Source organism: Catharus ustulatus, chromosome 35 (genome assembly GCF_009819885.2).
Source record: "Catharus ustulatus isolate bCatUst1 chromosome 35, bCatUst1.pri.v2, whole genome shotgun sequence".
In the NCBI taxonomy this organism is placed as follows: domain Eukaryota; kingdom Metazoa; phylum Chordata; class Aves; order Passeriformes; family Turdidae; genus Catharus; species Catharus ustulatus.
In genome coordinates, this window is record NC_046255.1 from 130755 (window position 1) to 147063 (window position 16309).

The following is a 16309-nucleotide window of genomic DNA, read 5'->3' on the forward strand; positions in this document are numbered from 1 at the left end:
TTCCCACCCTTTTCTGGGATTCTTCCCGCTGACCCCAAGGAATTCCCACACCCCAAGGAATTCCCAACCCCGATCCCTGGATCCTTTTTTCCTTCCCTGCAGGATCAGGATCGGGATCGGGAATGGGATCAGGATCGGGAATGGGATCAGGATTGGGAATCCCGACCCCGCTGCTGCTCCTGGTGCTCTTCGCGCTCCATCCCATAATAGGTGAGTTTGTGGGGTCGGGAATCGCTGGGATGGGAAAAGGAAATTTGGGATCAAAATTCCCACAGGAGCCGTAATCCAGGATGTGGAACCCAAAAAATTCTGGGATATGGAACCCAAAGAATTCCAGGATATGGAAACCAAAAAAATTCTGGATGTAGAACCCAAAAAATTCCAGGATGTGAAACCCAAAAAATTCCAGGATGTGGAACCCAAAAAATTCCAGAATGTGGAAGCCAAAAAAATTCCAGGATGTGGAACCCAAAAAATTCCGGGATATGGAACCCAAAAAAATTCCGGGATATGGAGCCCAAAAAATTCTGGAATGTGGAACCCAAAAATTTGGGAATATAGAACACGAACAATTCTGGGAATGTTAAACCCAAAGAATTCCGGGACATTGAACCCAAACAATTTGGGAATATTGATCCCAAATAATTCTGGGAATATTGAACCCAAATAATTCAAGACTATTGATCCCAAAAAATTTGGGAATGTTGATCCCAAACAATCTTGGGAATGTTAAACCTTCAAATTCAGGTATGCTGAACCCCAAAAATTCCAGAATATTGAAGCCAATTAATTCAGGAATATTGATCCCAAACAATCTGAGATATTGATCCCAAAGAATTTGGGGATAACGATCCCAAACAATTTGGAATATTGACCCCAAAAAATTTGGAAATATTGATCCCAAGAAATTGGGAATATTGAACTCAAAACAATCCTGGGAATGTTGAACCCCCAAATTCTGGAATGTTGAACCCAAATGATTCCAGAATATTGGTCACAAAATTTGGGAATATTAATCCCAAACAATTTGGGAATATTGATCCCAAACAATCCCAGGGACATTTGAACCCCAAAAATTCTGGAATATTTATACCAAACAATTTGGGAATATTGATCCTGAACAATCTGGGAATATCGATCCCAAATAATCCCAGGAATGCTAAACCTTCAAATTTGAGATTATTGTACCCCCAAAATTCTGGAATATTATACCTAAAGAGTTCTGGAATATTGACCCCGAAGAATTCTGGGAATATCAATCTCAAACAATCCCAGGATACTGAACCCCAAAAATTCTGAAATATTGAACCCAAACAATTTGGGAATATCAATCCCAAATAATCCCAGAAATGCTAAACCTTCTAATTTGGGAATATTGAACCCCAAAAATTCTAGAATAGTAAACTTAAAGAGTTCTGGGATATTGATCCCAAACAATTTATAAATATTGATCCCAAACAATCCCAGGCTATTGAACTCCAAAAATTCTGGGATATTGATCCCAAACAATTTGTGAATATTGAACCCAAATCATTTGCGAATATTGATCCCAAATAATCTGGGATATTGATCCCAAATAATTTGGGAATATTGATCCCAAACAATTTGTGAATATTGATCCCAAAGCATCTGGGATATTGATCCCAAACAATCTGAGAGAATGATCCCAAACAATCTGGGATATTGATCCTGAACACTCCAGGATATTGATCCCAAGCACTCCTGGCCACCTCCTATCAGGAATTCCGGAATTTCCCCGCTCTGTTCCGTAGGGAATGTCCCCGAGCCTCTGCTGGTGCTGGAGGGGCTGGAGCAGGCCGGGATCCGGCTCCGGTGCCTCTCGGAGCGGCCTTTTCCCGAAATCCGGCTGCTCTGGAGCGGCGCCAATGGCGAGAACCTGACGGGAATTCCAGAGCCGACGGAGGCCGGGAATGCTGGCAGCTCACTGCTGCTCCGGCCGGGATTTGGGAATGCCGCGTCCTGCCGGGCCCTGGACCCCCAGCTCGGCACGGCCGCAGAATCCTCCATCGTCATCGCCGGTGAGACGTCGGGAAACCAGGAATTCTCCCACGGATATCCCGGGAATCCAAATCCTAGCGGGAAAATCCAGCGGGGTTGGGAATTTTTTTTGTTTTTTCCTGGGTTTTGAGGCGTGGGTGATCCCAAATTGGTTTTCTGTGGGATGGGATTCCCAGTTTGGGGGTGGAATTCCTGGTTTGGGAATGGGGTAATTCCCAGTTTGGGAATGGGGTAATTCCCAGTTTGGGCTGGAATTCCCAGTTTGGGAATGGGGGAATTCCCAGTTTGGGGTGGGATTCCCGTTTTGGGAATGGGGCAATTCCCTCTTTGGGATGGAATTCCTGGTTTGGGAGAGGGGGAATTCCCAGTTAAAGGATGGGAAAATCCAAATTTAGGGATGTAAAATTCCCAATTTGGGGGTTGGAAATTCCCAGTTTGGGAATGGGGAATTCCCGGCTCAGGGCTGGAATTCCCTGGAGGTTTTTTTTTTACGAGATTCCCAATTTGGGACTGGAATTTCCAGTTCTGGGTTGGAATTCCCAGTTTGGGGGTGGGAAATTCCCACTCCTGGGCTGGAATTCCTGGGTTGGGGCTTGAATTCCCAGTTTGGGAATACAAAATTCCCCATTCAAGGATTTAAAATTCCCACTCCAGGTCTGCAATTCCAGGTTTTATTAATGGCATTCCCAGTTCAGGGATGGGAAATCTCCAGTTTAGGGATTTAAAATTCCCAGTTCCAGGCTGCAATTCCCAATTTGGAGGTGGGAAATTCCCTGTTCCAAGCTGGAATTCCCTGTTCCAGATGGAATTACCAGTTCCTGATGCAATTCCTGGTTCCAGGCTTGAATTCCCAGTTCTAAGGCTGGAATTCCCAGTTCCTGATGGAATTCCCAGTTCCAGGTGGGAATTCCCATTTCCAGGCCAGAATCCCCAGTTCCAGGCTGGAATTCCCAGTTCTGGTCTGGAATTCCCAGTTCCAGATGGAATTTGCAGTTCCAGATGGAATTCCCCATTCTGAATGCAATTCCCAGTTCCTGATGCAATTCCCAGTTCCAAGCTGGAACTCCCAGTTCCGGGCTGGAATTCCCAGTTCCGGGCCGCAATTCCCAGTTCCTGATGCAATTCCCAGTTCCAGGTCACAATTCCCGTTTCCCATGCCCGGTTTTCCTTTTCCAGAGGTTTTCTTCCCAGCCACGTCGCCGTGGCTGGCGGCGCTGGTGCTGCTCCTGCTGCTGGCGCTGGGCCTGGCGCTGGCGGCCGCTTTCCGACTGCGCCGTGAGACACCGGCCCAAAAATCCACCACCAAAACCGCCAAAATCACACAGAAATCACCAAAACCGCCAAAATCACATAGAAATCACCAAAATCACACAGAAAAACACCAAAATGACACAGAAATCACCAGAATCACCAAATCACACAGAAATAAGGAAAATACTGCAGAAATCCCCAAAATCACACAGAAATTGCCAAAATCACACAGAAATCACCAAAATCACCAAAATCCCACAGAAATCACAAAAATCACACAGAAATCACCAAAGTTACCAAAATCACACAAAATCACACAGAAACACCAAAATCCCACAAAAAATCCCGCAGAAATCACCAAAATCCCACAGAAATCCCACAGAATTCATCACAATCAACAAAATCACACAGAAAACACAAAAATCCCTCAAAAATCACACAGAAATCACCAAGATGACACAGAAATCACCAGAATTACTAAAATCCCACAGAAATTATGAAAATACTGCAGAAATCCCCAAAATCACCAAAATCACACAAAAATTCCACAGAAATCACCAAAATCCATGCAATCCACAAAATCAACAAAATTCCCAAAATCTACTAAATTCTCAAAATTCACAAAATTCCCCAAAATCCACGAAATTCACAAAATCCACAAATCACCAAAATCCCCCAGATTCCCCAATCCGCAAATCTACAAAATTCCCCAAATCCCTCAATCCCCAAAATCCCCCAATCCCCAAAATCTTCAAAATCTACAAAATTCACAAAATCCACAAGATCCTCAAATCCCCAAAATCCCCTAAATCCACAAAATATACAAAATATACACAAACCAAACAATCCACACAATTCCCAAAATCCCCCAAATCCTCAAAATCCCCAAAAGTCGCAAAATACACAAAATCTACAAAGTTCCCAAAATCCTCAAAATCTAAAAATCTAAAAATTCACAAAATTCACAAAATCCTCAAAATCCCAAATTCCCCAATTTCCTCTTAACGTTAATTATCCATTAAGTACCATTTATTAAACATTAATCACCCATTATCCATTTATCAGCCATGTAGTAACCATTAATTACACCTTAATAATTAGTTAAGTATTAATTACCCATCTATCACTCATTAATGACCCATTAATTATCAATTAAATAACCAGGAATTACCAATTAATTACCAAATACTTATCTATAAAATTACCAATAATAACTCATTAAGTTTGCCTTTATTAACCACATTAATTACCCATTCATTAACCATTCCTTGCCCACTAATTACCCATTCATTTCCCATTAAATTCCCATTAATTACCAATTAATTGCCATAAATTATTAATTAATAACCCAATAATTTTCAGTTAATTGCTCATTAATTGCCCGTCATTTACCTATTGAATACCCGTTAATTATCTATTAATTACCTGCTAATTACCTAACCTTCTTTTCCCAGGGAACAACCGGTTCTTGGTTAAGGAGAGTGAGTGCCATTAAATAATAATTTAATTAAATTAAATTAATTTTTAAAGTGCCATACATTAATTAATTTCGTTAGTTTTAGAAGTGCCATCACTAATTAATTTAATTAATTTAAAAGTACTATTTATTCATTAATCCAATTAATTTTAAATGGGCCAACGACTAAGAAATTAATGTTTTAATACTATTAATAATGATAATATATAAAATTTAAAATTAAAAATAATAGCATAAACATTATAAATATAATTAATAATAAATAAAGTAAAATAATAAAATGAAACTAGATTAAAGGAAATGAAATTATATTAAATTAAATAAATAAAACAAATAAAATTTAATTAAAGTAAATAATTAAATTGATTATGTAAATATAAATGAAATTAAATTAGATACAATAAAATAAAAGCAAATTAAATTTTTAAAATTGAAATAAAATAAATTAAATCAGTAAAATAAACAAATATAATAAAATAAAAATAAATAAAATAAAATAAAATAAATAAAATAAAATAAAATAAAATAAAATAAAATAAAATAAAATAAAATAAAATAATGAAATAAAATAATTACATTAAATCTTTTTCCTCCCCATGCAGGAAAATCCCAGCAGGAGATCCAGGAGGGTGAGAGGAGAGCCCAAAATACCTGAAATTCCCAAAAATTCCCAGAATTTTTTTCCTGAAAATAATGGAATTCCCTCAATTCTCAAAAATCTCCCCCCAAAATCTGGGAATTCCCAGAAATTCCCCCAAAAATCCCAAAATTCTCACAGAAATCCCCAAAAGTTCCTCCCAAAATTCCGACAATTCCCAAAAAATCCCCAAATCCCCGAAATTCCCCCAGACGTCCCCAAATTTTCCCAGAATTCCCTAAATTTTCCCAGAATTCCCCAAATTTTCACCTAGAATTCCCTGAGGTTTCACCCAGAATTCCCCAAATTTTCCCACAATTCCTCAAATTTTCCCCACATTTTCCCCAAAATTCCCCAAATCTTCCCGGAATTCCGGGGATTTTGGGAATTTCCCGCTCTGATCACGATTCCTGCAGAGATCGAGGAGCTCAGGATGGAGCTGGGTAAGAGTTGCCATTAATTAGCGATTTGCCTCTAACTAATTAGTGATTAACCTCTAATTAATAATATATTAGTGTCCAATTAATCGGCTCTTAGCCTCTACTTAGTTATTAGTGTCTAATTAATTATTTAATTATTAGTTCTCAGCATCTAATGAATGTTTTATTAACCCCCAATTAGTTGCCAGCCTCTATTAATTAGTTATTAGTGTCTAATTAATTATTCATTACTATTAGTTATTAGCATCAAATGAATGGTTTGTTAGCCTCCATCAATTAATTATTAGTGTCTACTTAATTATTAATTAGCTTCTAATTAATTAGTTACTAGCCTTAAATCAATTATTAATTTAGCTTAAGCTGATTGTTTATTAGACTTGGACTAATTATTAGAGTAAGACTATTTGTTTATTGGACAAATTATTTATTAAACTCAGAAATAATTTATTGGATTAATTACTTATTAGATTGGCAGTAATTATTAGACTCCAACTAATTATTAGGCTTCTTGTAAATGTTTATTAGACTAATTATAGATTCCACTTGGATTAATTATTGAATAGAATTAGCCAAATATTAGATTCAAATTTTGATTAGACTGGCACAAAGAAATTATTTATTAGATAAGTAAATTGTTAATGCAGATAAATTAATTATTTATTACATATGGATTAATTATTTATTTATTAGACATGGACTAATTATTTATTAGAGCGGGATTATTTATTATGAGTGGAATTCCTTAATCCACTCATTCGAATTATTTGCTTACATCAATTAGTAACTATTGGACTGGGACTAATTAATAATTAATAATACTGATTAATAATTAATAATAATTCAGTTGCAACTAATTATTGATTTCTGGTTCTGCTCTTTTCCAGATGAAGTGAAGGAAAAGATCCAGAGGGGTAAAAATTCCGAATCTGTGTGGAAAACCTGCTAATTATTTCTGCAATTAATCAATTAATTAATTAATTAATTGTTGCAAAATTAATTAATTCCTGAGGGATAAATCTGAGATTGTTTGGTGGAAAAGGTGCAAAAAATTTGGATTAACTGTATAATGCCAATTAATCGAAAATTCGTTTGGAGCCTGAATTAATTTCCTAATAAGAAATTATTTATATTAGTATTAGAATTATGAAATATTAATTATTCAAATAGTAGAATTAATACTACGAAATATAAATTTTTCTATTAGTCTATCAATATTAAATAATAATTATTCAGTTTTTAATATTAGTTCTAATAATATGAATTATTTATTTCATTAATGAAACAATTATTGAATAGTATCAGTTAATTAATATTAAACATTTAACATTTTTATTATATAATCATTAATATATGACTAATAATATAATTATCAATAATTACATTACTAATAATAAAACTACTACAACAAATAACTAATTAAAATTAACAAAGTATGAAATTATAAATAAATTATAATGTTAATATTTTATAATTTGTTATTAATATTTATATTTATAGCATAAAATTTACTTATAAAATTTATTGTATCTAATATTATAATTATATAAATTATTAGTTGCTGTCATTATTATTCCGTATTGTAATTAATAATTCCCTCCTATTATCTCTAATATTGGTAATTAATTCCAGATTAATAATTATTTACATTATTAATTATTATTATAATTATTTCATATTGTAATTAATTATCGGTGCAATTAGCTCTAATATTACTAATTACTTCCAGATCAATAATTATTTACATTTTTATTTTATTTATTTATTTATTCATTCATTCATTCATTATTTAAATTTATTTTAATTTATTTTAATAATTTATTTTAATTTATTTTAATTTGTTTTAATTTACTTACTTAACATTATTATTATTATTATTATTATTATTATTATTATTATTATTATTATTATTATTATTATTATTATTATTGTTGTTGTTGTTGTTGTTGTTGTTGTTATTATTGCCTATTGTAATTAATTATTCCTCTAATTAATATCGCTAATTATCTCGGCTCAATCCTGATCCCCAAATTCTCCCGAAATCCCGCAGAGAGCCAGGACATGGCGGCGAGCATCGGTGAGGGAATGCTGGGAAATCCGGGAATTCTGGGAATGCTGGGAATGCTGGGAATTTGGGGGATTCTGGGAATGCTGGGAATGCTGGGAATGCTGGGAATTGTGGGAACTCCGGGAATTGTGGGATTCTGGGAATTCTGGAAATTTCAGGGGACCCTGGGAATTCTGGGAATTCTGGGGAATTCTGGGAAATCCGGGAATGCTGGAAAATCTGGGAATTCCAGGAATTGTGGGAATTGTGTGAAATGTGGGGATTGTGGGAATGCTGGGAATTTTGGGAATGCTGGGAATGCTGGAACTCCAGGGATTCTGGGGAATTCTGGGAATCCTGAGAATTGTGGGAATTTCGAGAATTGTGGGAATTTCGAGAATTGTGGGAATTCAGGGAATTGTGGGAATTGTGGGAATGCAGGGAATGCTGGGAATGCTAGGAATGCTGGGAATTGTAGGAATACTGGGAATTCTGCGAATGCTGGGAATTGTGGAAATTGTGGGAATTCTGGGAATGCTGGGAATGCAGGGAATACTGGGGGATTGTGGGAATTTGGGGGATTCTGTGAATTCTGAGGATTGTGGGAATTCCGGGAATTCTGGGGGTTGTGGGAATTCCGGGAATGCTGGAAATTTCAGGGAACCCTGGGAATTCTGGGGACTGGGGTACTCTGGGTATTCCAGGAAATTTGGGTGGATTTGGGGGAATTTGGAAATTTTAGAGAATTCTGGGAATTTGGGGAATTCATGGGAATTTGAGGAACTCCGGGAATTCCAGGGATTCTGGGAATTTGGGGAATTCTGGGGGCTCAGGGAATTTCGGGGAACCCTGATAATTCCGGGGATTTGGGGGATTCTTGATATTCCAGGAAATTTGGGGGGATTGGGGGGAATTTGGGGAATTTGAAAATTTTAGGGAATTTCAGGAATTTGAGGGTTTGCAGGAATTTTGGGGATTTGGGGAATTTTGGGCATTTTTGGGAATTTTGGGAATTTTGGGAATTTTGGGAATTCTGTTTCCTGTTCCAGAGCGGATCCGGGCCCAGCTCGGTGAGTGGCCCCGCCCCCCGGGCTGTGCCATTATGCAAATGACCTGCTACTAATGAGCGCTAATTACTGCCGTCATTAGCAGTAATTAGCTGTAATTAATGGTAATTAACGGTGATTGCTGCTCGTTCCCACACAGAGTTCAGGCGGGCTCAGAGCCACGCAGGTGAGTCCGGCCCAAATCCTGAAATCCTGAAATCCTGAAATCCTGAAATCCTGACTTTCCTCTTCCCCTTCCCCTTCCCCTGCCCCTTCTCCTTTTGCCAAGATACCCCACAATACCCCACAATATCCCACGATATTGATATGCCACGATATCCCATAATACCCACGATACCCCACGATATCCCATGATATCCCACGATATCCCATGATATCCCATGATATCCCATGATACCCCACAATATGCAGCTATATCCCGCCATACCCCACAATATCCCACGATATCCTATGATAACCTATGATATCCCATGATATCCCACAATACCCCGCAATACTCCACAATATCCCACGATATCTCACAATATGCCATGATATCGATATCCCATGATACCCCACGATACCCCACGATACCCCATGATATCCCACAATATCCCACAATATCCCACAATATCCCACAATACCCCACAATATCGATATCCTATGATACCCCACGATATCCCGCGATATCCCACAATACCTCACGATATCGATATCCCACAATGTCCCACGATATCCCGCGATACCCCATGACACCCCATGATACCCCATGATATCCCACAATACCCCATGATACCCCATGATATCCCATGATACCCACGATACCCCATGATATCCCACAATACCCCATGATACCCCATGATATCCCATGATACCCACGATACCCCACGATATCCCACAATACCCCACAGTAAACCACGATATCCCGCCATACCCCACAATATCCCACGATATCTCACAATATTCCGCGATACTCCACGATACCCCACAATATCCCATGATATCAATACCCCATGATATCCCATGATATCCCATGATACCCCACAATATCAATACCCCGTGATATCCCCCAATATCCCACGATACCCCGCGATATCCCAGCACACCAATCCCGCCTCTCCCCCCGCAGTGTCCCTGACCCTGGACGAGCACTGCCACCACCCCTCGGTGGCCATCCGGGGCCGCTCCGTGCTGGCCGCGGGCTCGGGGCCGCGCCGGGTCCTGGCCGTGGCGCGCGAGGGCTTTTCCCATGGGAAGCATTACTGGGAAGTGGAGCTGGGCCCGGGGCACGGCTGGGAGCTGGGCGTGCTGGCCGAGGAGATCCGGGATTCCCTGCGCCGCTCCTGGGGGAATGTCCTGCACCGCTCCCCGAGCGATTCCCTGGAAAATTCCCTGCAGGATTCCCTGCACAATTCCCTGGGAAATACCCTGCAGGATTCCCTGCAGGATTCCCTACAGGATTCCCTGCGCAATTCCCTGGAAAATTCCCTGCACCATTCCCTGCAGGATTCAATGCAGGATTCCATGCAGGATTCCACACAGGATTCCCTGCCCAATTCCCTGCACCATTCCCTGCAGCATTCCCTGAAATTTTCCCTGCAAAATTCCCTTCAGGATTCCATGCACAATCCCCTGCAGGATTCCCATCCAAATTCCCTGCCCAATTCCCAGCAGGATTCCCTGAAAAATTCCCTGCAGGATTCCCAGCACAATTCCCTACACCATTCCCTGCAGGATTCCCTGCCCAATTCCCTCCAGGATTCCCAACAGGATTCCCTGAAAAATTCCCTGCAGGATTCTGTGCAGGATTCCCCACAGGATTCCATGCACCATTCCCTGAAAAATCCCCTGGAAAATTCCCAGCAGGATTCCCATCCCAATTCCCAGCCCAATTCCCAGCCCAATTCCCCTCCCGATTCCCCGCCCTCCATCCCGGCGGCCAAGGCCCCAGCCCTGCGCTGTTCCCGGGGGGAATTGCGGCTCCCCGGCGGGAAGCTGCAGCGGAATTCCGGGCCCTGCCATGTGCTCGGGGTGCTCCTGGACCAGGAGCGCCGCGTCCTCTCCTTCTTCGACGCCGAGGAAAAGCAGCGCCTGGGATCCGTGCCCCTGGAAATTCCCGGGAATCTCTTCCCGTTCTTCAGCCCAGGATGTGCCGGGAACGCGCTGGGGATCCGGCCCGTGCGGGTGTGAAATCGGCAGCAATTAAAAATTAAATGTTAAAATTAAATTGAATTAAAAATTTTAAACAATTTAAATATTTAATTATTGCTGCTTTAATATTCCAATTATTCCCAAACCTGAACCCTAATCCAAATTCCAATTTAAATATTCAAATTATTTCCATTTAAATATTCCAAATTATTCCCATTTAAATATCCCAAATATTCCCATTTTAATGTTTCAATTGACCCCTAACCCGAACTCTGACCCTAACCCAAATTCCCATTTAAATATTCAGATTATTCCCATTTTAATGTTCCAAATATCTAGTAGCCCAAATCCTGACCCCAAATCCCATTTAAATATTCAAATTATTCCCATTTTGGTATACCAATTATCACCTAATCGGAATCCTGACCCCAAATCCCATTTAAATATTCCAAATTATTCCCATTTAAATATTGAAATTATTCCCATTTTAATATTCCAAATATTCCCCAAACCTGACCCCGACCCTAACGTAAATTCCCATTTAAATATTGCAAATTATTTCCATTTTAATATTCCAATCATCCCCTAACCTGAACTCTAGCCCAAATTCCCATTTAAATATTCAAATTATTCCCATTTAAATATTCCAATTAACCACAAACCCTCACCCAAATTATCATTTAAATATTGAAATAATATCCATTTTAATATTCCAAATATTCTCTAACTCTGATCATGACCCCGATCCTGACTCAAATTCCCATTTAAATTTTCAAATTATTCCCATTTTAATATTCCAATTATTCCCATTTTAATATTCCAGTTATTCCCTAACCCAAACCTTAACTCTAAACCAAAAATCCCATTTAAATATCAAATTATTCCCATTTAAATATTCAAATCATTGCCATTTAAATATTCCAATTAACCCCTAACCCAAATGTAATAATTACATTGCACACCTTAGATTTTAAAATATTTTAATATTTAAAATATTAAAACAGAAACAATGTGAAGTTAAATTCTTTTATTTGTGTAACTGTGATAAAAATAATGTGAATAATTGTGAAAAAATTAATTAATGTAATTAAGAGAGTCTCATCTGAATGATAAGAGCAGGAAAATAAAAATTAAGGAAAGAAAAGGGAAATGTGAGGGGAGAAAATGGCGGGAAATGTGAGGGTGAAAATGGCGGGAAACGTGAGGGTGAAAATGGCGGGAAATGTGAGGGGAGAAAATGGCGGGAAATGTGAGGGGAGAAAATGGCGGGAAATGTGAGGGGAGAAAATGGCGGGAAATGTGAGGTAAAAAATGGGAAATGTGAAGGGGAAAATTTTGGGAATGTAGGGGAGAAAATGTTGGGAAAGGTGAGGTAAAATTGGGATAGATGAGGGGGAAAATGGCGGGAAATGTGAGGTAAAAAATGGGAAATATGAGGGGGAAAATGGGAAATGTGAGGGAGAAAATGGAGGGAAATGTGAGTGAGAAAATGGAGGGAAATGTGAGTGAGAAAATGGTGGGAAATGTGAGGTAAAAAATGGGAAATGTGAGGGGGAAATGGGAAATGTGAGTGAGAAAATGGAGGGAAATGTGAGTGAGAAAATGGAGGGAAATGTGAGTGAGAAAATGGTGGGAAATGTGAGGTAAAAAATAGGAAATGTGAGAGGGAAAATGTCAGGAAACCCAAAGGGAGAAAACGTTGGATAACATGAGGGAGAAAATGGCGGGAAATATGGGGGAGAAAATGTTGGGAAAGGTGATGTAAAAAATGGGAAATGTGAGGGAGAAAATGGTGGAAAGGGTGAGGGAAAAAGGTAAGAAACATGAGGGGAAAAGGGTGGAAAATGTGAGGTAAAATTGGGGAATGTGAGGGGGGAAAAGGATGGGAAAGGTGAGGTAAAAAATGGGATAGATGAGGGTGAAAATGTCGGGAAACAAAGGAATAAAATGGTGGGAAATGTGAGGGGAAAATGGTGGGAGAGAGAGGGAGAAAGGGCCTGAAACATGAGGAGAAAAAGGACGGGAAATGTGTGGGGGAAATGGGAAACGTGAGGTAAAAAATGGGAAATGTGAGGCAAAAAATTGGGAAATGTGAGCTAAAAAATGGGAAATGTGAGGGTGAGGTGTTGGGAAATGTGAGAGGGAAAATGTCAGGAAACCCAAAGGGAGAAAATGGTGGGAAATGTGGGGGAGAAAATGTTGGGAAAGATGAGGTAAAAAAATGGGAAATGTGAGGGAGAAAATGGCAGGAAGGGTGAGGGGAAAAGGGCAGGAAACATGAGGGGGAAAGGGTGGAAAATGTGAGGTAAAATCGGGAAATGTGAGGGGGGAAAAGGATGGGAAAGGTGAGGTAAAAAAAGGGATAGATGAGGGTGAAAATGTCGGGAAACAAAGGGAGAAAATGGTGGGAAATGTGAGGGAGAAATGGTGGGAGAGAGAGGGAGAAAGGGCCTGAAACATGAGGATAAAAAGCATGGGAAATGTGAGATAAAATTTGGAAATGTGAGGTAAAAAACGGGAAATGTAAGGGGGGAATGTTGGGAAATGTGAGGGGGGAAGTGTTGGGAAATGTGAGGTAAAAAATAGGAAATATGAGAGGGAAAATGTCAGGAAACCCAAAGGGAGAAAACGTTGGATAACATGAGGGAGAAAATGGCGGGAAATATGGGGGAGAAAATGTTGGGAAATGTGAGGTAAAAAATGGGAAATATGAGAGAGAAAATGGCGGGAAGTGTGAGGGGAAAAGGGCAGGAAACATGAGGGGGAAAGGGTGGAAAATATGAGGTAAAATTGGGAAATGTGAGGGTGAAAATGTTGGGAAATGTGAGGTAAAAAAATGGGAAATGTGAGGGGAAAAAAATGTCAGGAAACACGAAGGGAAAAAATGTTGGATAACGTGAGGGAGAAAATGGGAAATATGAGATGGAAATGTTGGGATATGTGAGGGGGAAAATGGGAAATGTGAGGGGGAAAATGTCAGGAAACACGAAGGGAGAAAATGGTGGGAAATGTGAAGGGGAAAAAAGATGGAAAATGTGAGGTAAAAAATGGGAAATGTGAGGGGGAAATATCAGACCTGCCTGACTAATTAAATTATTCAAATCTGACAGCAATCATATTATTAGTTATATTAACATCACCTACAAATAACAATGACAATAACAATAACAATAACATATAATATTAAAATATGAAATGCAATAATAACTTATTAGAATTACAAATATAATTAACAATTTATTTATTCTAGTATAGTTACATATTAATATATCGCTATAATAGTACATATGATATTTTATATCCATTTATTATTACTCTTATTATGACTCTTATTATTACTATTACCATTATTCTTTTTACAAATATAATCACTATTTTTATTTATTGTAGTATAGTTACATATTATTATATTGATGTATTATTACATGTCGTAAAAAGAAGAAGAAAAAGAAGAAGAAAAAGAAGAAGAAAAAGAAGAAGAAGAAATAATATAAAATATAAATTAAATAAAATATAATACATATTATAAAAAGAAGAAAAAGAAGAAAAAGAAGAAAAAGAAGAAAAAGAAGAAGAAGAAATAATATAAAATATAAATTAAATAAAATATAATATGTAATAATACATCAATATAATAATATAAAACTATACTACAATAAATAAAAATCGTAATTATATTTTTAAAAGAATAATAGTAATAGTAATAGCAATAATAAGAGTAATAATAGATTGATGTAATATAAAAATATCATATGTAATATTATAGCAATATATTAATATGTAACTCTACTAAAATAAATAATTTGTTAATTGTATTTGTAATGATAATAAATTATTATTACATATTATATTTTAATATTATATTTTATTATTGTTGTTGCAATAAAAAAATTATTTTGGAGCGAACCGCAGAAATCCCTCACTCGAGGAGCAGGGGGAAGCCACCAGCCAAAAAAAAAAAAACCAAATCATTTCTGTCTCCCATCCCCGGAAATGGGATTGTGCAGAAAACCTTTGAGGATTTCTGGGAACCAAAATCCAAAAAAATCCATAATTCCGTATTCCGGGTGGGGAAATCCCGTACTCCGCAAAACTCACTTTGCCTCCTCTTTGAGCTTTCTTCAATTAAAATCCTCGCGTTTCTCCCTAAAGAAAAATTAATTTAACTCTAAAAAAATTGAGTTTTCCTCTAAAACCATAAAACGTTTTCTCAAGAGCCCGGATAGCTCAGTCGGTAGAGCATCAGACTTTTAATCTGAGGGTCCAGGGTTCAAGTCCCTGTTCGGGCGAGTCTCCTTTTTACTTTATTTTAATTTTTTTTATTTCTGTTTTTCCAATTTTTTCCCATTTTTCCGATTTTTCCCCCATTTTTCCCCATTTTTCCGCCCATCCCGGTGTTCGCTCCCTCCCCCCGCCCTCCCGGGGTCTCTTTTTCGTGGCGGAGGGAGCGGCGCGGAGGGAGCGCAACGCGAGGCGGTCCCATGGTGTAATGGTGAGCACTCTGGACTCTGAATCCAGCGATCCGAGTTCGAATCTCGGTGGGACCTTAAGCTTCCCATTTTGCTCTGTGATGTCACCCCCGAGTGGGGACACCCCCGTGGGACACACCCCCGCCGCGTGACGCTTTGAACCGAGGTGACCCCGAACCTGCTGACACCGAAATTGCGAAATTCCCTCCCCGGAGCAAAGGGCGGGGTCCCACACCTTGTCCCCGGCTGCTGCCCAAAAAAATAAAATCCACGAGGCGGCAGCGAATGGGAGGCAGGCAGAGGAGGGGCCGTGCCCGAGCCGCGGTTTTTTGGGGGAGGAACGGGAGATTTCTAATCCACGTTGCGAAATCTGGATGAAGGGAAAGGGAGAAAAGCCCCGGAGCCAGGCAGGGGAGATTTTAAAAATCAAAAAAAAAAAAAGAGATGGGAAGGGTTGGAGAGTTTGGAGAGTTGGGTGAAGGTTCAGGGGGATTTGTTGGTTCAGAAATTTGGGGAGATGTGCAAGGGGGGAGCCCCCACCTGCCCGCCAGGTGTGCCTAGGGCTGCTCCCAGAGCTGAGGGGGACGGACGGACAGACAAACGGACACGGTGACTGGATGGGTGCCCGGGTGTGAGTGGAAGGCAGGACACACAGACACAAGGACAGACAGACAGGCGGAACACGGACTGTGGATGGATGGCCACTGTCCAGTCCTGCTTGGCCAGGCCAGATGGCCGGACAGATAGACAAAGTGCTGTTGGCTGGACAGACGGA

At 39.2% G+C, this 16309-nt stretch overlaps 1 protein-coding gene and 2 non-coding genes across 3 annotated transcripts; all 3 read left to right on the forward strand.

Annotated features, from left to right (window-relative positions):
- The first annotated feature begins 140 nt into the window (after positions 1-140).
- LOC117009695 lies at positions 141-11105 on the forward strand. Its single transcript, XM_033084013.2, has 6 exons — positions 141-210; positions 1773-2039; positions 3196-3294; positions 8918-8938; positions 9075-9101; positions 10044-11105. Exons 1-6 carry the CDS (start codon positions 141-143, stop codon positions 11102-11104), a joined length of 1545 nt encoding a protein of 514 aa, XP_032939904.1. The 3' UTR covers position 11105.
- A 4176-nt stretch (positions 11106-15281) lies between these two features.
- TRNAK-UUU lies at positions 15282-15354 on the forward strand. The gene has a single exon. It is a non-coding gene; the product is annotated as a tRNA-Lys (tRNA).
- Positions 15355-15540: 186 nt separating this feature from the next.
- TRNAQ-CUG lies at positions 15541-15612 on the forward strand. The gene has a single exon. It is a non-coding gene; the product is annotated as a tRNA-Gln (tRNA).
- The last annotated feature ends 697 nt before the right edge of the window (positions 15613-16309 follow it).